General features: G+C 38.7%; 1 protein-coding gene and 1 pseudogene across 3 annotated transcripts in view; one reads left to right on the top strand and one right to left on the bottom strand.

Moving 5' to 3' along the window:
- RMDN1 (regulator of microtubule dynamics 1) overlaps positions 1-21,039 on the top strand; it is a 35,725-nt gene that overhangs the window by 791 nt on the left and 13,895 nt on the right. For all 3 annotated transcript variants that reach the window (XM_011968060.1, XM_011968058.1, XM_011968057.1), the window contains exons 2-4: positions 853-970; positions 18,594-18,681; positions 20,580-20,739. In XM_011968060.1, the coding sequence (XP_011823450.1) occupies positions 853-970; positions 18,594-18,681; positions 20,580-20,739 (366 nt within the window). The remainder of the gene's footprint in view (positions 1-852; positions 971-18,593; positions 18,682-20,579; positions 20,740-21,039) is intronic.
- LOC105530489 lies at positions 2,905-4,370 on the bottom strand (annotated as a pseudogene).

Below are 21,039 nucleotides of genomic sequence, written 5' to 3'. Positions count from 1 at the left end.
AGTTCTGGTATTAGACTGCTCGTGGGCCTCTGTTTATTCTTGTCAGGGAATTGGGAATGGCATTAGTGTATATGACATATTTCACATGAACTAGGTGTTTCATTATTTTAAACTCAAATTTTTAACTGCTCAGTTAAAATCTTTCAGAATTGTTATGGGACTGATGGTGGGGAGGGGTGGTTAAAAGTTAGGCATATTCCCTTTCCTTGGAAGTTTATAACCAAATGGGGAGGTGATAGATAATATAGGCGGAGAGATGGGAGGAGTTCTAAGTATGAAACTAGTTAGCCTAAAGTTTTCAAATTAGAACAGTGAGTTTTAAGTCCCATTTTAGACCTGGTCCCTTGGATTAGCCTGCAATCCCAGCACTTTGGGAAGCCGAGGCGGAAGGATTGCTTGAGTCCAGAGGTTTCAAACCAGCCTGGGCGACACAGTGAGACCCTGTCTCTGCAAAAAAATTTAAAAGCCGTGTACATTTTTTATATGTAGTAATTACCATATTACTTGTCTGTAAGATTACTATATTATTCTTGTCTGTGTTCTTAATCTTGTCTGTAAGATTCATTTTTATGATGTGTTGGTGTCTCATATTTTACTTCATGCAATTTGCAATATTCATGCATTTGCAAATAAGTTGTAGCTCTTCCTTTCCAGCAGGAGTGTGATATCTTTTTCTTAATAAGATACGCTTTGAGATCGTTTTACTACAGATTTTGATGAAGTAATTTTTAAGCTTCCAATATCATGATCGATTGCTTTGGGGATGGGAGAAGATTAATGTAATTTTTACTTGGGGTAGCAGTACCTTCAGATTTTCAAAGTTTGTAACTCTTAACATAATTGTTTCCATAGGTAATGGGAAACCCAGGAACTTTCAGAAGAGGCCTTTTACTCTCAGCTTTGTCTTATTGGGGTTTTGAAACTTACCAGGTTATCTCTCAGGCTGCTGTGGTTCATGCGGCAGCCAAAGGTAAGCATAAATTAGATATATGGAACATTTAGAGTTTTTTTTTGTGTGTGTACATTCAGAATTTTTATTTTAATACAAATAATCAGGGTAACATTAATAATAGAAAATCCATATGGAAATATTCACTATCTACTCAGTGAGAAATGGGAAAACAACTTCCCTGTCTAACTGCCAACCTACTGTTTGAGGAGCCAGAAGTTGACGTGAAGTTGGAAGAAGGTCACCTTTTCCAGCTAAACCCCACTCCATAGCTATGTGCATTTTTATTTGAAGTCTCCACGACCAGCGGAAACAGTTGAGAACTGAGAACTAAAATACTGTTTTTGGCAAGGGTTTGGCTAAAGGGTCTGAGATGTGTTAGCACCAAGAAGGGAAAGAGAAATTGAGCAACATATGAAAAAGGGGCTGTAGGAACAAACACTGAAAAAATAAGTCAACAATAACCTATTTCCATCCAGAGCAAAGGGACGGTGCACATATATTCATCCTCTCAAGTGTGGGCTACACTGTACATTGACTCATACTATTTCAAACATGGTCTATTGGAAAGATTCAGGCCCCCTAAAGGCACTTGGCATAGGACCACAGTGATAAGGTAACAGACATAGACAAGCATGGCATGACCCTAAAGGCAACAACACAGCTTTAGATAATAAGTGTTCAGAAAAAAATCCCAGAGCTGAGGTTACAAATTCCAAGTTAGCTATAAACATTCTTTGGGGAATTCCTTTAAAGATATGAGTTGAAATAAAACAGAAAATCTCCTAAAGAACAAAATGGAGAAATAATGAATCTCTACCAAGAACCGATTATTTTAGGTTTCTCATTTGGATGGCTCTCCCACCAGATAGATGGTGGGATTACTTCAAAAGTAATGAGTCTACTACAAGGAGAGGCTGTTTGGTCCAGTGAGGGCGAACACGCTTTCTAGAAATAACTTTCTCTTCCCTCACCTGCATTCAAAATTAGGACCCATCAACCACCATTAACTACAAGGCCCGTATTAGTTAATAATCCTAGATTTCAAGTACTACTACGTGTAAACTATTATCTTAAAGAAAAAAGTTCCAAAGGAAATCAATAACTATTATATAGGTATATGACTTTTATGAGAAATTAAACTTAAGAGTTTCCATCTGCAGGACAGAAATTGTTAAGAGGTAACGTGCAGACCTCAGGCACCACATAGTATACCCTCCAATAATGAACTACGTTTCTCCCTAAATTCTTCGTATTGGACGCTAACCTCTCCAGCATGAAATCTTCTACTCTGTAACCGCTCTTTAAACACCTCCCTCTAATCTCAGTTTCCTTCTGTGTTTATTATTTAGCAAAATTACACTTAAAAAAATAAACATTTCCACCATGGCATATGTATACCTATGTAACCTGCACATTCTGCACCTGTATCCCAGAACTTAAAAAATTATGTAATTAAACCAGAGGGAGGGTGAAATAAATAAAACTGAAGTTAATTTACCATGTAGAGCTATACGGAAGTGAGGAAGGTGCCCTTACATAAACCCCCTCTGCCTTCCACACTCATGTGTGTATCTTCTTCGTGATAAGTCTGAGGTTTGGGGAACTGCGCCTTACTTTTCCTCTCCTATATCCCCTAGTGCGGCAATATTAGAAACCAAGGAAGGAAAAACTGGCCGAGTTGTCATATGCCAAGCGGCCATTGCCTCCTGAAATGAAGGTAGGTTCACGTGGTCTCTCTTAAGCAGAAGAGAATGTCTAGAAAATAAAATATTTAAAAAACCATTGAAAATCCAACAAACCACAGCCTTGAGGTGTGCATGGAATGCATGGGATAAGAAAGGAATCAGTAGCAGCATTCAGAAGCAGTCCTGGGTTCATCCTGATGACGTGTCTCCTTCGTTCAGGGAGAGGTGCCTTTCCCATGCTGGGAGGGACGTGGAAGGAGGCGTGACTTAGACATTGGTGGTGGTCTCCTTAGCAGCCTGGGTGCTGTTCATCTCCATGATGCCGTCCTTCCTAGATCTATTTGCACCATGTGCCTGCCCTTGAAAGGCCCATGTGATATCCTCAAAAGTCCTGCCACGGGTATCAGGGACTTTGAAGAAGGTAAAGGTCAAGAAGGTGATGAGGAAGCCGATGAAGATAAAAAACATAGGCTCCTAAACAGTAAGGAGCAGAGGGGAAGAGCAGTCCCACTAGGAAGTTGGAGGTACAGTTGGAGCAGCTGACCATTGCCATCGCAGCTGGGCGGGGGCCCTGGCTGAGGAGTTTGGCCACAATAAACCAGGGAATGGGACCTGGTCCAATTTCAAAGGCCACAAAGACCAAGATAGCCCTGATAAAGACAAAGCTCATCCCATTATACTCATCGTTTAATAACAAACAGTCATGAGCATGGAACAAAAAGCCATCCCTCCAAGACCTATCATATGCAGAGTCCTTCTTCCTGCCCTTTCCAGCAGAAATAGGGAAACTACAGTGAAGGTAGTATGAAACACACCTAGATGGTCGCTTGAACACCTGCATCCTTGAAGATTCCTGTTGAGTAATAGAACACAGCATTGATTCCAGAGAGCTGCCGAGAGAGCTGGAGCACAATTGAAATGATGATTGGGTCTCGGTAGCTGGATACTCTAAAGAGCTCTAGCACGGTTACTTGCTTTTCTTGTGACATCTTTGCACTCTCATCTTGCATCTCCTGGATGTCTTGGGATACATCCTGGATGCTCCACAATGGCTGGAGGATCTGCTTAGCATTCTCCTCTTCTTTTCTGTTAATGAGGAAAAACCTGGGACTTTCAGGGCAAAATGGAAGGGCTGTACTTTGTAGGCTAGCAGGAAGGATGGGAAAGCCCAATAGCACCAGCCATAGCTCTTCAGACCCAAGGATGAATTCCAGACCAATGATTTGGGCCACCAGAATTCCGACAATGATGCCCAGCTGGTTGAGAGTGCCAAAGGTACCCTGCAGGGCAATAGGTGAGATCTCTCCAATGTACATGGGTACAAAACCTGTGCACAGTCCGCAGAAGAGGCCAATAACCAAGCAGCCCAGGATCAGCATTTCAACCAACTCAGCTACTTTACACAATCCCATAAGGCAGCCACCAGAGACAGTCAACAGGTTGACGATAAGCATTGAATTGCAGCTGTGAAAGTGGTTGACAAAGAGTCAAATGGAAAAGGAGCCAGTCATACCAACAACGGAGAATATGGCCACAGACAAAGACCAGAGGGACATGAGCAGTGTCTCAGAGGCAGGGGTATTTGCCTGGTGCCTCAAAGTGTTATTGATAAATTCCTTTATGATCATCTCAGGAGCTTTGATGACCCCAGTGTTATAGCCAAATTAGAAAGAGCCGATTGTAGCAACTGTGATGGCGAAGATCAGAGCTGGGGTGACCTTCTGTGTCCCCATGGCCCTAATCTAATTCTTTTCAAGTCTTCAAGAAAGATCTAGGAGTGTGTCAGAGGTGGGAATTGAACAGTGAGAACACTTGGACACAGGAAGGGGAACACCACACACGGGGGCCTGTTGTGGAATGGGGGGAGCGAGGAGGGATAGCATTAGGAGATATACCTAATGTAAATGACAAGTTAATGGATGCAGCACACCAACGTGGCTCATGTATACATATGTAACAAACCTGCACGTTGTGCACATGTACCCTAGAACTTAAAGTATAATAATAAAATTAAAAAAAAAAAGATATAGGAGTGAGATTGCAGACACCTTTTTCAGCCAATAAAACCTTCAAATTGTCCTCAGCAACAGGTTTTCTCCAGGTCCTCAGGAATGCTCTAAACTCTCACCATTACAGCATCTCTCAAGTTATTTTTGCTTGTTATTTTGTTAATAGCTTAGTTTTTTTTTTTGAGACAGAGTCTTGCTCTGTTGCCCAGGCTGGAGTGCAGTGATATGATCTCGGCTCATTGCAACCTCTGCCTTCCAGGTTCAAGCCATTCTTCTGCCTCATCCTCCTGAGTAGCTGGGATTATAGGTGCGCATCACCACAGCTGGCTAATTTTTGTATTTTTAGTCGAGACCGGGTTTCACCATGTTGGTCAGGCTGGTCTCAAACTCCTGACCTTGCGATCTGGCCGCCTTGACCTCCCAAAGTGTGGGGATTACAGGCGTGAGCCACTGCGCCTGGCCTAGCTTAGTTATTTTTATATAGATAATGAAGCTAATATTGCTATGGTCTGGATTATTTTCTGCCTTTCTCTACTTGTCAGTCTAATACCATACATACATTTTTTCCCTAGAAATTAGAGCTGCCTCAGCGATGCTTTATTAATAGTTTATCGATGCTTTATTAATAGTTTATATTTTTGTAGAGCCCTTTACCTAAGAATTCAGAATATTCTTTTACATTTTTAAAGGGTTGAGTTTGAAGAGCTAGGGGGAAGAAAAAGGACATGCTACAGAGACCATGTATGGCTCACAAAGCCTGAAATATCGTACTCTCTGGATCTTTACAGAAAAACGTTTGCTAATCCCTGCTTTATAATGACAAAATGAAACCAATCCCAGGGTGTTATATTCTTGATATGGTTAACAAAAGGCCCAAGTACTTTGAGATAGATAGATTTTTATTTACAAACAGAATGCTGCTTGGTAAGTAACAGGTTGAAAGTGAAAAAAAGAAAAATCCATCACATTTTTTATTGGCATAATATAGATAAGTAAACATATATTAAAACTTGACTGGGCGTGGCAGCTCATGCCTGTAATCCCAGCACTTTGGGAGGCTGAGGTGGGGGGATCACTTGAGCCCAGGAGTTTAAGACCAGTGTAGGCAACAAATTGAGACCCCCATCTCTACAGAAATTGGAACAATTAGCTGGGTGTGTGGTGCGTGCTTGTCCCAGCTACACAGGGGGCTGAGGCAGGAGGATCACTTGAGTCCAGGAGGTCAAAGTTGCAGTAAACTGTGGTCTCACCACTGCACTCCAGCCTGGGCAATGGAGCAAGACCCTGTCTCAAGAAAAAAAAAAAAAAAAAAAAAGACTTGCCAGTTTAAAAAAATTAGTTGAACCAATTGTGAACCAAAATTTTGGTATATTACAGCAATATCATATGAAAGAATTAATGGCTTAAGCTTTTTTGTTTTTTGCAATTCTCACTTTTTAAAAAGGAGAAGGTGATTGGGGAAAGAAGCAGAGACTTGATTTTGAATAGATAGTCTTATTAAACTTCTGATAGAATTTGAGAATGTGATCTAAAGGTTGATAGTTATCTATTGATTTCATTTATCTATGATTATCTTCTTTAAAAAGCAGATAATTGAGAAACCCTGCACGGTTTTCTTTTCTTTTTTTTTTTTTTTAAGTGTATTTATGAAGAAGGACTTGTTTTGTTACCGGCTGAATGATGTATTTTGGCAAATACTTAATTCATCTTTTTAAAGCAACCTAGACTTTAATTCTCACAGCAGCCTTATAAAATAGTACAAGTCTTATTATCTTATCACATTATAATAATTTTTGAAAAGCTCACAGAGTTAAACTTCTTGAAAGTCAAAATGTTAGAGTGGATATTAGAACTTTTTTATTTTGAGACAGAGTTTCACTCTGATGCTTAGGCCACAGTGGCATGATCACAACTCACTGCAGCTTCAAGTTCCTCGGGCCCAGGAGATTCTCCCACCTCAGCCTCAGGAGTAGCTGAGACTACAGATGCACACCACCATGCCTGCCTAATTTTTGTATTTTCTGTAGAGACGAGGTTTCACCGTGTTGTCTGTTTGTTCTGGTTAGCTTTATTGAAGATCACATAGTTGTAGATGTGCAGCTTTGTTTCTGAGTTCTCTAACCTGTTCCCTGGCCTATGTGTCAGTTTTTGTACCAGTATCATGCTATTTGGGTCACTGTAGCCTTGTAGTATAGTTTGAAGTCAGGTAGTGTGATGCCTACAGTTTTGTTATTTTTGCCTAAGTTTGCCTTGGCTATTTGGGCTCTCTTTTGGTTCCATACAAATTTTAGGATAGTTTTTTGTAATTCTGTGAAGGATGATGTTGGTAGTTTGATAGGAATAACAAATAGGAATCTGTAAATTGCTTTGGGCAGTAAGACCATTTTATCAATATTGATTCTTCCTGCCCATGAGCATGGAATGTTTTTCTATTTGTTTGTGTCATCTCTGATTTCCTTTTCATTCTGGTAAAAGATCTAACTGTATTCCTAAGTATTTTATTATTTTTGTGGCTGTTATGAATGGGGTTGCATTTTTTATTTGGCTGTTAGCTTGAGTGTTACTGGTGTATAGAAATGTACTGATTTTCATACATTGATTTTGTAACCTGAAAGTTTACTGAAGCTGTTTATCAGTTCCAAGAGCCTTTGAGCAAAGACTGTTTTTGGAGTTTCTAGGTAAAGAATCATATCATCTGTAAGGAGACATGGTTTGAGTTCCTTTCTTTCTATTTGGATGCCTTTCTTTTCTTTCTCTTGCCTGATGGCTTTGGCTAGGACTTCCAGTATTATATTTAAAAGGAGTGGTAAGAGCGGGCATCCTTGTCTTGTTCCATTTTTCAAGGAGAATGCTTCTAGCTTTTGCACATTCAGTATGATGTTGGCTGTGGGTTTGTCATAAATGGTTCTTATTATTTTGAGGTGTGTTTCTTCAGTGCTTAGTTTGTTGATTTTTTTAACGTAAAGTGATGTTGAATTTTATCAAAAGCCTTTTCTGTGTCTTTTGAGATGATCATGTGGTTTTTCTTTTTAGTTATGTTTATGTGATGAATCCCATTTATTGATCTGCATGTTGAACCAACCTTGCATCTCAAGAATAAAGCCTACTTGATTGTGTTATATTATCTTTTCAATGTGCTGCTGGATTCAGTTTGCAAATACTAATTTAACTATTTTTATGCCTATATTCTTTTTTCCTTCTCTGTTTATTAAGATGGGGTCTCACTCTGTCACCCATACTGGAGTATAGTGGTGCAATCTTGGCTTACTGCAACCTCTACCTCCCAGGCAGGCTCAAGTGATCCTCCCACCTCCACCTCCTGAGTGGCTGGGGCTACAGGTGCATACCACTATGTCTGGGTAATTTTTTTGTGTTTTTTTTTTGTAGAGTTGGGGTTTCTCCATGTTGCCCAGGGTGGTCTTAAACTCCTGAGCTCAAGCAATCCGTCCACCTCAGCTTCCCAAAGTGCTGGGATTACAGACATGAGCCACCATGCCCAGCCCATCTGCCTTCACCCGAGTTAATGACTTGAAGTTTTCCTTTTCCATTGTGTCTCTGATAGGTTTTGGTATCAGAATGATGCTGGCCTCATGGAATGAGTAGGCAAGAGTCCCTTCTCTTCAATTTTTTGGAATAGTTTCAATAGGATTGGTACCAGCCCTTATTTGTGCATTAGGTTGAATTTGGCTATGACTCCATCTAGTCCAGGGCTTTTTCTGGTTGGTAGGTATCAGGCCTCTGAGCCCAAGCCAAGCCATCGCATTCCCTGTGACTTACAGGTATACGCCCAGATGGCCTGAAGTAACTGAAGAATCACAAAAGAAGTGCAAATGCCCTGCCTCGCCTTAACTGATGACATTCCACCACAAAAGAAGTGAAAATGGCGGGTCCTTGCCTTAAGGGATGATATTTATGTTGTGAAATTCCTTTTCCTGGCTCATCTTGGCTCAAAAAACTCCCCCACTGAGCACCTTGTGATCCCCACTCCTGCCCGCCAGAGAACAACCCCCCTTTGACTGTAATTTTCTTTTACCTACCCAAATCTGGTAAAACGGCCCCACCCTTATCTCCCTTTGCTGACTCTCCTTTCGAACTCAGCCTGCCTGCACCCAGGTGAAATAAACAGCCGTGTTGCTCACACAAAGCCTGTTTGATGGTCTCTCCACAGGGACGCACATGACAGTAGGTTTTTTTTTTTTTTTTTTTTTTAACTACTGATTCAGTTTTGGAACTTGTTATTGGACTATTACAAGGATTTCAGTTTCTTCCTGGTTCAGTCTTCGGCTGTTTCTAGGAATGTATCCATTTCTTCTGTGTTTTCTAGTTTGTATGCATAGAGGTGTTTGCAATAGTCTTTGAGGGTTTTTGTTTTTGTTTTGAGATGGAGTTTCACTCTTATTGCCCAGGCTGGAGTGCAATGGCGCGATCTCGGCTCACTGCAGCCTCCACCTCCCGAGTTCAAGTGACTCTCTTGCCTCAACCTCCGGAGTAGCTGGGATTACAGGCATGTGCCACCACGCCCAGCTAATTTTTTGTGTTTTCAGTAGAGACGGGGTTTCTCCATGTTGTCACTCTGTCTCAAACTCCCGACTTCAGGTGATCTGCCTGCCTCAACCTCCCAAAGTTCTGGGATTACAGGCGTGAGCCACTGCACCTGGCCTGGTTTTTGTATTTCTCTGGGGTTGCTGTTAATATTCCCATTGTCATTTCTGATTATGTTTATCTGGATCTTCTCTGTTTCTTTTTCTTTTTTTTGAGACAGTGTCTTGTTCTGTCACTCAGGTTGGAATGCAGTGACATGATCTCAGCTCACTGCAACCTCTGCCTCTTGAGTTCAAGCAGTTCTCCTGCCTTGGCCTCCCGAGTAGCCGGGATTACAGGCGCGTGCCACCACACCTGGCTAATTTTTGTATTTTTAGTAGAGACGGGGTTTCACCATGTTGGTCAGGCTGGTCTTGAACTCCTGACCTCGTGATCCACCCACCTTGGCCTCCCAAAGTGCTAGGATTACAGGCATGTGCCACCATGCCCAGCCTCTCTTTGTTTCTTGATTAATCCAGCTAGCAGTCTATGAATTTTGTTTATTCTTCTGAAGAACCAAGTTTTGGTTTCGTTGATTTTTTTTGTATGGCTTTCACATCTCAATTTTGTTCAGTTCAGCTCTTAATTTTGTTATTTTCTTCCGCTAGCTTTGGATTTGGTTTGCTCTTGTTTCTCTCCTTCCTCTAGATTTTATGTTAGGTTGTCAATTTGAGATCTTTCTAACTTCTTGATACAGGCGTTTAGTGCTATAAACTTTCCTCTTAGCACTGCTTCAGCTGTGTCTCACAGATTCTGGTATGGTAAATCTTTGTTTTCATTAATTTCAAAGAAGTTTTTGATTTCTGCTTTAATTTCATTGTTTACCCAGAAATCATGCAGGAGCAAATTGTTTAATTTCCATATAATTGTATGGTTTTGAGAGATGTTGATATTGATTTCTATTTTTATTGAGCTGTGGTCCGAGAGAGTGCTTGGTTTGATTTCAGATTTTTTTTTTTTAAATTTTGTCCATTGCTTTATGGCCAAGCATATGGCCTATCTTAGAGTATGTGCCATGCACAGGTGAGAAGAATGTACATTCTGTTGTTCTTGGGTAGGGTACCTTGTAGATGTCTGTTAACGTCCATTTGATTAAGTGTCAACTTTAGATCCTGAATATTTTTGTTAGTTTTCTGCCTTAATAATATGTGTAGCACTGTCAATGGAGTGTTCACGTCTCTCAGTATTACGATGTGGTTATCGAAGTCTCTTTGTAGGTCTCTAAGAACTTGTTTTATTAATCTGTGTGCTCCAGTGCTAATTATATATATATATGTTTAGGATAGTTGTTTTCATGTTTAATTGAACTCTTTGTCATTGTGTAATGTTCTTCTTTGTCCTTTTTTATCATTGATGATTTAACGTCTGTTTTCTCTGAAACTTTTTTGCTTTCCATTTGATTGATGTTTCTCCATTCCTTTTCTTTGAGTCTGTGGGCATCATTGCATGTGAGATCTGTCTCTTGAAGACAGCCTACAATTGGGTTATGCATCTTTATCCAACTTGCCACTGTGTGTCATTTATGTGGGGCATTTAGCCTGTATACATTCAAGGTCAATACTGATATGTGAGAACTTAATCCTGTCATCATGTGGTTAGTTATTATGTGGACTTGATTGTATAGTTGCTTTACAGTATCAGTGAGCTATGAACTTAAGTGTGTTTTTGTGGTGGCAAGTATTGGTCTTTCATTTCCATGTTTAGCACTCCTTTAAGGACCTCTTGTAAGGCAGGTCTGATGGTAAGAAATACCCTTAGCATTTGCTTGTCTGAAAAGGATTTAATTTCTCTTTTGCTTATAAAACTTAGTTTAGCTGGATATGAAATTCTTGATTGGAATTTTTTTTTCTTTAAGGATGTTGAATATAGTCCCCTAGTCTCTTCTGGCTTGTAAGGCTTCTGCTAAAAAGTCCACTGTTAACCTGATGAGATTCCCATAGTAGGTGACCTGCTTCTTCTCTCTAGCTGTCTTTAAGAGTTTTTCTTTCATGTGGACCTTGGAGAATCTGCTGACTATGTGTCTCGAGGATGGTTCTTTTGTATACCAACTTGTAGGGGTTCTCTGCATTTCCTAAGTTTGCATGTTGTATGTGTGCATGCCGGCGAGGCAGTGGACAGAGGCTATGAGTGAGTGTGCACCTGTGGGGCTCCATCTGCAAAAGTCCTCCCTTGGGAAGGTGGGGGCCACTGGCAAGTATTTCACCAGGACAGCTGAGGCTATGCTGCATATGGGTGTGGCCAGGCAGGGACTCTGGGAGAGATTGGCAGACGGGGATGTTCAGATGAGACAGGCCCCATTCCATGCACAACACAGCCCTGCTGTCTCCATGTCTGGCTGCTAATAAAGGCTAAGGCGACCTAGAGGAGTATGGTGAGCCTTGGGAAATGGATACTTATGACCATGCTGCACTGTTGCTATTCCCATGCTAAACCCTCTGTTCTCCACACAGACTAGAATTCTGTCTCTGGCAGCTCTCCAGGTAGTTCTCCCTGCCATTTCAAATGTCTTGGAGGGGTCTTAGGGTCTCCTGCAGCTAGGATCTCAAAGGTCTGTGATGAGAGTGGGCCACTCCAAACCAGTTTCAATTACCCTTTCCCTAGGAGCTGCTAGGTTCCAGGAATGAGTCTTGGTGCTTGGCAACCCCATGCAGGGTTCCCAGCTTCCTCCTTTTTCAGATTCAGGGTCTGTGTCCTCCCTGTATCCACTCTCAACGTCTTCTTTCTGAGTATCTGTTCAGCATGTGCCAGTCTACTTGATGATGGTCTCTCTCAGTGGGAGAATGTCTTCCTGGCTGTGCCTAGTCAGCCATCTTGGCTCTTCTAGTTTTTCAAAAGTGTCTTGAGAACATAAAAAGTTACTACATGTTTATTTTTGTTTTTTGAGACAGAGTCTTGCTGTGTCCCTGAGGCTAGAGTGTGGAGATGTGATCTTAGCTCACTGCAACTTCTGCCTCCTGAGTGGAAGTGATCCTCCCACCTCAGCCTCCCAGGTAGCTGGGATTACAGGCATGTGCCACGATGCCCAGCTAGTTTTTGTATTTTTAGAAGAGACGGGGTTTTACCATGTTTACTGGGCTGGTCTTGAACTCCTGACCTCAAGTGATCCGCCCGCCCCAAAGTCTGGAATTACAGGCATGAGCCACCACACCTGGCTGATATTTGTTAAGTTAAAAATAACATTTTAAGGTCCTAGACCTCTATGAGGCCTGCACAAGCTGGATGAGGCCTTTTTAGCCACAGTAGGGATGGGTGAGGGAGTCAAATGATCACTGGTTTCTTTCACACTTCAACAAGCTTTTGTTTTGTTTTGTTATTTGAGACAGAGTCTCGCTCTGTCACCCAAGCTGAAGTGCAGTGGCATGATCACAGCTCATTGCAGCCTCAACCTCCTGGACTCAGACAATCCTCCTGCCTCAGCCTCCCTAGTAGCTGGGACTATAGGCATGTGTCACCATGCCCAGCTAATTTTTGTGTTTTTGGTAGAGACGGGTTTTCACCATGTTGGCCAGGCTAGTCTCGCATTCCTTGCCTCAAGTGATCTGCCCACCCCAGCCTCCCAAAATACTGGAATTACAGGCATGAGCGACCACACCCAGTCTCAACAAGCTCTTATTCCACTTTCCAGCATTCTCTTTTCTACCTTTTAAGTGAGCTAAGCTGTGGAGTTCTGTAGTCTATTCCATTAGCAATTTCTAAATACGTAATACATTCTTATTAACTATGGTTATCATGCTGTGCAGCAGATCTCTAAACCTTATTCCTCCTGTCTAACTGAAACTTTGTACCATTTGACCATTGCCCCATTCCCTCCTGCCACTCAACCCCGGCCTCTGGTAACCGCCATTCTACTCTCTACCTCTGTGAGTTTGACTTTTTTAGATTCCACATGTAAGTGAGATCATATAGTGTAGGTTGAGTATCCCTTGTCCAAACTGCTTGGCACTAGAAATGTTTCCGATTTTGGATTTTTTTGGATTTTGGAATATTTGCATATACCTAATGAGATGTCTTAGGAATGGGACGCAAGTCCAAACACAGAATTTATTTGTGTTGCATTTATATCTTATGCACATAACCTGAAGGTAATTTTATACAAGATTTTAAATAACTGTGCATGAAACAGAGTTTGTGTACATTGAACCATCAAAAAGTGTCAGGTGTGGAATTTTCTACTTGTGGCATCATGTTGGCTCTCACAAAGTTTTGGATTTTGAAACATTTCAAATTCTGGATTTTCAGATTAGATTAGAGATGTTCAACCTACATTTTTCTCTCTGTACCTGGCTTATTTCACTTAACATAATGTCCCCCACTTACTATAATGTTCATCCACATTCTTACAAACGACAGAATGACAGAATTTTCTTCTCTTTTAAAGCTAAATAATACTCCATTTGTGTATGTATGCTACTTTTTGTGTTTAATCCACTTATCTATTAACGGGCACTTAGGTGGTTTCCTAAGTCATGGCTATTGTGACTAATGCCTTAATGAATGTGGCGGTACAAATATCTCCTTGACATACTGATTTCAGTTCCTTTGGATATACATCCAGAAGTGGGATTGCGGGATCGTATACTAGCTCCATTTTTAGTTTTTGAGGAACTTCGCTGTTGTTTTCCATAATGCAATAGCTTTATTTTCTTAAAACAACAAAAAAATCACTTTGTAATTAGTTGATTGGCATGCTTATATAATTTGTGAGACTACAGACCATAGCCCTTGAAAAAAGATTAATTGAAAAATACAGAAACATTTTTTTTTTATCCTGGAAAATGATCCATATGTTTCTATAAAAATATAACTTCACTGGCCCTTACAAGTTTTTCTTTGTCTTATATCTCTTCCATTTGCTTTTTTTTTTTTTTTAAAGGAATTGGTCTTCAAATAATTCCGTGCTTCAAAATTTCTGCTTGATTCTCTTTTGATCTGCTTTATGCTTATTTAAAGCAAATTTAAAAGCTTTTACTTCCTCCATTTTCTGGAACTAAGTTACATTCTGAAGTGGGAGTTTTTTGGAAATGAGTTGAAGTTTAAGGGCATAAATATCATTGACATTTTAGTTGGATGGGATTATAGGACTGACTTTTAAAATGGTTATATCTGTATTTATCACAAGGTGGTACCAGATATCCACTTGTTATCGGGAACTGAAGCACTCCTATAGGAATGTTTCATTATCTTATTATTATTATTATTATTATTATTATTAAGGCGGAGTCTTGCTCTGTCCCCGCAAGCTGGAGTGCATTGGTGCAATATCAGCTCACTGCAACTTCTGCCTTCTGGGTTCTAGCGATTTCCCTGCCTCAACATCCCAAGTAGCTGGGATCACAGGCACCCGCCACCATGACTGGCTAATTTTTGTATTTTTAGTAGAGATGGGGTTTCACCATGTCGGCCAAGATGGTCCTGAACTCCTGACCTCAGGTGATCCACCCGCCTTGGCCTCCCAAAGTGCTGGCTAGGATTATAAGTGTGAGCCATCATGCCTGGCCTCATTAGCTCCTTAAAATAGACCAAATTTAAAGCCCCTTGAAGAAAGGTATGCTAATACATTCATAGCACTCTTTGTGCATATGAAAGCTCGTGTAAAATGCTTAAAAGATAATTACAAGTGCCCAACTTAAAGGTTCTCTTTTATTTTTTAGTTTGTTTTTGTGTGTTTTTTTAAATTTCTGTTTTTGTCACAGTCATTAAAGGTTCTTTATATATCACTTCACTTGTGTTTTCATATATATTTTCAAAATTCCTCTTTGTTGATGAACCTACAGAACTGAGATCAGTGTTCCTTTGTATGTAGTTATTTGTTGTACTTCAGTGCATTTTCGGTTGCACTGTTTCTGGTACTGCTGAGACACAGTATTATTGGTATGAAAGAATTGCCTTAAACTTTGATGATGTTACTGCTACTTAGAGGCTTGAATCTAGATACTCAGATTTTCTACTTCTTAAGTCTTATGTAGAGAAATTTCAGGAATATAGCTATTTATCTTGCCAGAGGAGATTCTTGTCCTGACACTGCTCACATGGCTGGAGTACAGTCAGCTAGAAAAGTAGAAAATCGAAGTTTACTAACATATATGTAGGAGGTTACATCATTGGCATTTCTTTAAAAAATTCTAATTATTTTGATCTTGCACATATCTATTTTAGGTTAAATTTAAGATTTCACTCTACAGTTTTAGGTGAATTAACATCTCATTTCATCTTAGAATACTTACTTATTAAGTTGAAAATAATTTACTTTAAAAGTTTAGTCTGTTTTATAGAATATGGTCTGTATGTTAGTAACATAACTTAGTTTTAAATATTTTCAAGAAAGTATAAAATATTAGGTTAGAAAACAACTGATTTGCAGATATGTAGAGTTGTCTACAAGCTCTCACCTGAGTGCCTATGTCAGTCTGTAGTACCATAGGAAGTGTACTTTTTTCTTATAACTTGTACAGTGTATGATTTTAGAAAAATCCTTTTTAGAATTATATATATACATATGTATATATATTTAAATATGTAAATTTATAGGCTGGGCGTGGTGGCTCACGCCTGTAATCCCAGCACTTTGGAAGGCCAAGGTGGGCAGATCACGAGGTCAAGAAATCAAGACCATCCTGGCCAACATGGTGAAACCCTGTCTCTACTAAAACTACAAAAAATTAGCTGGGACTGGTGGCACACACCTGTAGTCCCAGCTGCTTAGGAGACTCAGGCAGGAGAATCGCTTGAACTTTGGAGGCAGAGGTTGCAGTGAGCCGAGATGGCGCCACTGCACTCCAGCCTAGTGACAGAGTGAGACTGTGTCCCAAATAAATAAATAAATAAATATATATATGTGTATATATATTTAAAGCCATTATATTATAGCTTACAGTATTTTACTATGTAATTAAGAATTTGGAGCTAAGTGATTTGAGAGATTATAAAAGGATGCACACAAAAAAGATTTAGATTATTCACTAAATTTCTACTTTTTTTTTTTTTAAAGAGATGGCATCTTGGCATCTTGCCATCTTGCCGAAGCTGGTCTCGAACTCCTGGGCTCAAATGATCCTTCCGCCTCAGCCTCCCAAAGTGTTGGGATTATAGGCGTGAGCTGCCATGCCTGGCTGACAATTTCTACTTTTTTAATCGCATGAGTAATGTGATTTAGAATTCCTAGATCATGTTAAGGACAGTAATCAGTCTTTTCAGTAAGTCAGAGAATAATCAATGAATAGATTTAAAAGTAACTTTTTTCCTTATACATACTATATACACATTCAAATATGCCAGATCAATATATTTAATTTAATATTAATTTTCTTTCACTGCTGTGACAAGCTCAGTGACTTAAACAACACAAATTTATTATCTTAGGGTTCTACAGTTCTGTATCTTACAGTTCAGAAGCCAAAAATGGTTCTGACTGGGTAAAATCAGCATTGGGAGAGCTGCATTCCAGAGACCCTGGGGAATATTCCCGTTCTTTGCTTTTTTCAGCCTCTGTAGGCTTTCTGCATTATTTGGCTGAAGGCGCCTTCCTCCATGTTCAGAACCACCATCAAACCATCATTCTGACCTTGTTTCCATTGACACTCCTTCTCTGACTTTTGCCTTCCTCTTTCACTTTTAAGGACTCCTATTATTATATTGGGCCTACCTGGATAATCCAGGATAGTTTCCTATTTTAAGATTAGCTGATTAGCAACCTTAATTCTATCTACAGTTCACTGTTGCCGTGTAACCAAACATTCAAACAGATTCCAGGGATTAAGATTGGGGCATCTTTGGGGGCCATTATTCTACCTACTGTAAATATCAACTAAAGAATAAAGACTACTACTTATCTTTTGGGTTGTTAAAACACAAACTTTGTGATTCAGCTACTTATTAGATAAAAATATAGAATAGAATGGAAGCAAAATTTTAAAAATTAACCAGCCATATGAATATTATTAAACTTTATAACACCTAATCAGAATGAAGTGGGATTACTGAAAAAAATAATCTTTATTTAATTTTAGGGTTTTTTCCTGCTATTGTCATTTAATTTCTTAACTAGTATAATTATTACATTATGATGTTAAAAAATACATGATTGCATCACAAGTTTCATGGTTTTTTTCTTTTTGCTAATTTTTTAAAAACTTAAGAACTCACCCTCCCACCATTTTTTTTTTTTTTTTTTTTTTTTGAGACAGAGTCTTGCTCTATTGCCCAGGCTGGAGTGCAGTGGCACAATCTTGGCTCACTGCAACCTCTTCTTCCTGAGTTCAAGTGATTCTTCTGCCTCAGCCTCCCAAGTAGCTGGGATTACAGGCGCATGCCATCACGCCCAGCTAATTTTTATATTTTTAGTAGAGACGGAGTGTCACCATGTTGGCCAGGCTGGTCTCAAACTCCTGACCTGGTGATCCTCCCACCTCAGCCTCCCAAAGTGCTAGGATTACAGGTATGAGCCACTGCGCCAGGCCAAGAAACCCTTTTAACCGCAAGTATACCATGATTGATTAAAGTGTACCAAGTGTATACACATTGGAATGTTGGCTTAGGACTAAGTAGTACAGTACCCTTATAGAAGACAAAATTAAATGTACATGTTTCTGAGTAATAATTGGAATTTCCTGAAATTCAGACTGTTTTTTCATTAAGTAGACAGTTTTCTTAGGTCACTACACTGTCAATAATGTTTATGTATTATGTATTTTGTAGTCATATATAAATTAGTTTTAAGAGTCAGTCAGAGCATAGTGTCAATAAGTTCCAGGTTCAGTGTGTAGTTAGCTTCATCTAAATTTCTGATGACAGCTCTGACTCTGAACATCTGTGTATAAAGATAATCTATTAAAACAGTGTAGTTTGGTTCATGCACATTACTAACATTCAGTGCTGCAAGTAGATGACTTTTATTTTCTACAATGGATGGTACTTAACAGAGCAACAACAAAGACTGTGTAGAGCAAGCTTGTCCAACCTGCGGCCCATAGGCCACATGGAGCCCAGGACAGCTTTGAATCTGGCCCAACACAGATAAGTAAACGTTTTTAAAATATTATGAGAGGTTTTGGAATTTTTTTTAGTTCATCAGCTATCATTACTGTTATATTTATTGTTAGTGTTTCATATTTAGTCAGTACCAGAATAAGTTTTCTAATTTTTTATTTCCCATTATTTCAATAAATCATTTTTTATGATAGCGTTATGCTTATTGCTACTTTGTTTCCATCTAGATTCTTCATAATTTCTGCTCTTTCACTATAGGTCATTTCTGTATCTAATTTCATTTGCTTATATATAAAAGTGTTTATGTTTCTTTGAATTATTGTCAGTCTGACTTGGGAAGACATATTTTATTGTGTCTTTTTTCCTTTATAATCTTTGAAGTTGAAGAAATACTTGAACAAGCAGACTACCTGTATGAAAGCGGAGAAACAGAAAAACTTTATCAGTTGCTAACCCAATACAAGGAGAGGTAAGCAATGTAAGATAGGCCTAGGCTTGTGGTTTCCTCACAATTTTTATTTAACAATTAAAATGACCCTTAGTGCTTGAGGTTTTAAAAATTGATTATTGTAGTTTTTACTTCAAAATATTTCTTAGAGTTTAATTTATAATATACTATTTATTTCTTACATTAAATGCTGCATGTATCTCATTGATTTAGAAAAGGTGTTACTACTTACTCTAGTGGAATGTTGATTTTTCCATTTTGCTTTAGATCATACAGCATAGTTACTGAATATATGTTTATCCATTCTAGCCATATTGTATATTTCTCATTCCTTTTAAAGTAATTATTTATTGGTATAGATTAAATGAATTCACTGAGATTTAGGATGTTGTATGCCACCATTGAATGGTAACCATGTATTACTTTAGAAGGATAGTCAGAGAAATCAAAAATACCCCCTTTTTCTATTTTTAGTATTAGATTGTATGTTTAGTGTAGAATATCAGTGTGTACTCATTTTTGGGAGGAGTGTGGAGTGAGAGAAAGACTCAACCTATAAAGTAAATCATATGGCTAAATAGCATTTCTAGATAACTAATTTACTCATCTCCTAAACTAAAAATATTGAGTCCTTTTCATCTACCTTTTTGAGATTTTCAAAACCAGTTTTCTCCCCAGGACCCACCAAATTTACTTTCTAGATATCTACAGGATTGATCTTTTCTTCTCCATTCTCCCCTCAGAAATACAAGGTGGCTGGTTTGTCATTTTATTGTCATGTCATTGATAGCTTGAAAAATAAGCTGTAAGGTAGTTACTCCATATTCATTGAATAATAACTATCTTAAGGAATCTTTAGTTTCAAATTTTTATTTTTTGTTAAAAAAAATATAAAGTTAGGATTAAAGGCAAACATTTAATAAAAGGAATTTATTTATTTTATTTTATTTTTTGAGACGGAGTTTCGATCTTTTTGTCCAAGCTGGAGTACAATGGCGCAATCTTGGCTCACTGCAACTTCTACCTCCCGGGTTCAGGTGATTCTCCTGCCTCAGCCTCCCAAGTAGCTGAGATTACAGGCATGCACCACCACAACCAGCTAATTTTGTATTTTTAGTGGAGACAGGGTTTCTCCATGTTGGTCACGCTGGTTTTGAACTCCCGACCTCAGGTGATCTGCCTGCCTCGGCTTCCCAAAGTGCTGGGATTACAGGCGTGAGCCACTGTGCCTGACCAGAATTTAATTTTTACAATTATTTCTGTCAGTTGTGATGGTTAATAATTTATTAACCATTTCTTATATCACTATATGGAAATGGCAGTTCTTCAAAGAATCCAGTGCTCTTACGTGAAGTAACCCATGCATCATGGCATAGCATTCAAACATAGGATTATATTTGGAGATTACATTATATTCAACCATTCATTCATTAGCAAATAATTGTCAAAAACTATTGTGTGTCAGGTGCTATATTTGAGACTAGGGATTCAGCAGTTTTGTATTTTTAGAACATGACCCTGTCTATAAAATTTACGTATTTTATGATACTGTATGAACTACCGAGTGAGCTATTTGAAACACAGTGCCAGTGAGGCCAAGCCTCAAGTTAATATGTTGAGTTTTGTAGGGCAAATGTTCGGAGAATTTGAATACAAAGATATTTTTGAAAGAAGTCAGTGTTTTAGATACTAGAGGTAAGTTAATATTTATGAATATTAGACATTTTTATAGGAAATTTTAGCAAATAAAGGTTTTGAATTAACAAAAATAACAAATTTAGCATTATTAATAATGGCTTTTGATACCATGTTGCTAGCTTCCTAAGCTGAAAGACCATAATGTATTCATTAGTAATGTAACCCTTAACAATTTTTAAATGTGAGCGAAAATGGTTGTTTTATATTTTATTTCAAATTAGTGAAGACGCAGAGTTACTGTGGCGTTTGGCACGAGCATCACGTGATGTTGCTCAGCTTAGCAGAACCTCAGAACAGGAGAAAAAGCTATTGGTGTATGAAGCCCTAGAGTATGCAAAAAGAGCACTAGAGAAAAATGAATCACATTTTGCAGCTCATAAGGTGAGTTGCTTAACTAAGCTATTACCATGTACTGAGAGGTACATTTTCTATATTTTTCTATTATCCCTAATTTACATTGGAAGAACAATTTCTCTATTTTAAGTTTTTTTCTTTTTATTCAATCTTATGTCTTAAGGATAATTTCTCTATTTTAAAGAAGTAGGGAAGATAGTTATTTTTATGTTTTTCAAAAAGAAGTCTTTGTTTTTGTAAACATTTGGTCTAACTTCATGTGTATTTGATAAATTACTTTTGTGAATGCCTATTTTTAAACAGAAGTTTAGTAATTTCATGAATTAC

This window comes from Mandrillus leucophaeus, unplaced genomic scaffold, assembly GCF_000951045.1.
Source record: "Mandrillus leucophaeus isolate KB7577 unplaced genomic scaffold, Mleu.le_1.0 Scaffold826, whole genome shotgun sequence".
NCBI classification, from domain to species: domain Eukaryota; kingdom Metazoa; phylum Chordata; class Mammalia; order Primates; family Cercopithecidae; genus Mandrillus; species Mandrillus leucophaeus.
The sequence above is the reverse complement of the archived record's forward strand: the minus strand, read 5'-3'. Positions and strand labels throughout refer to the sequence as shown.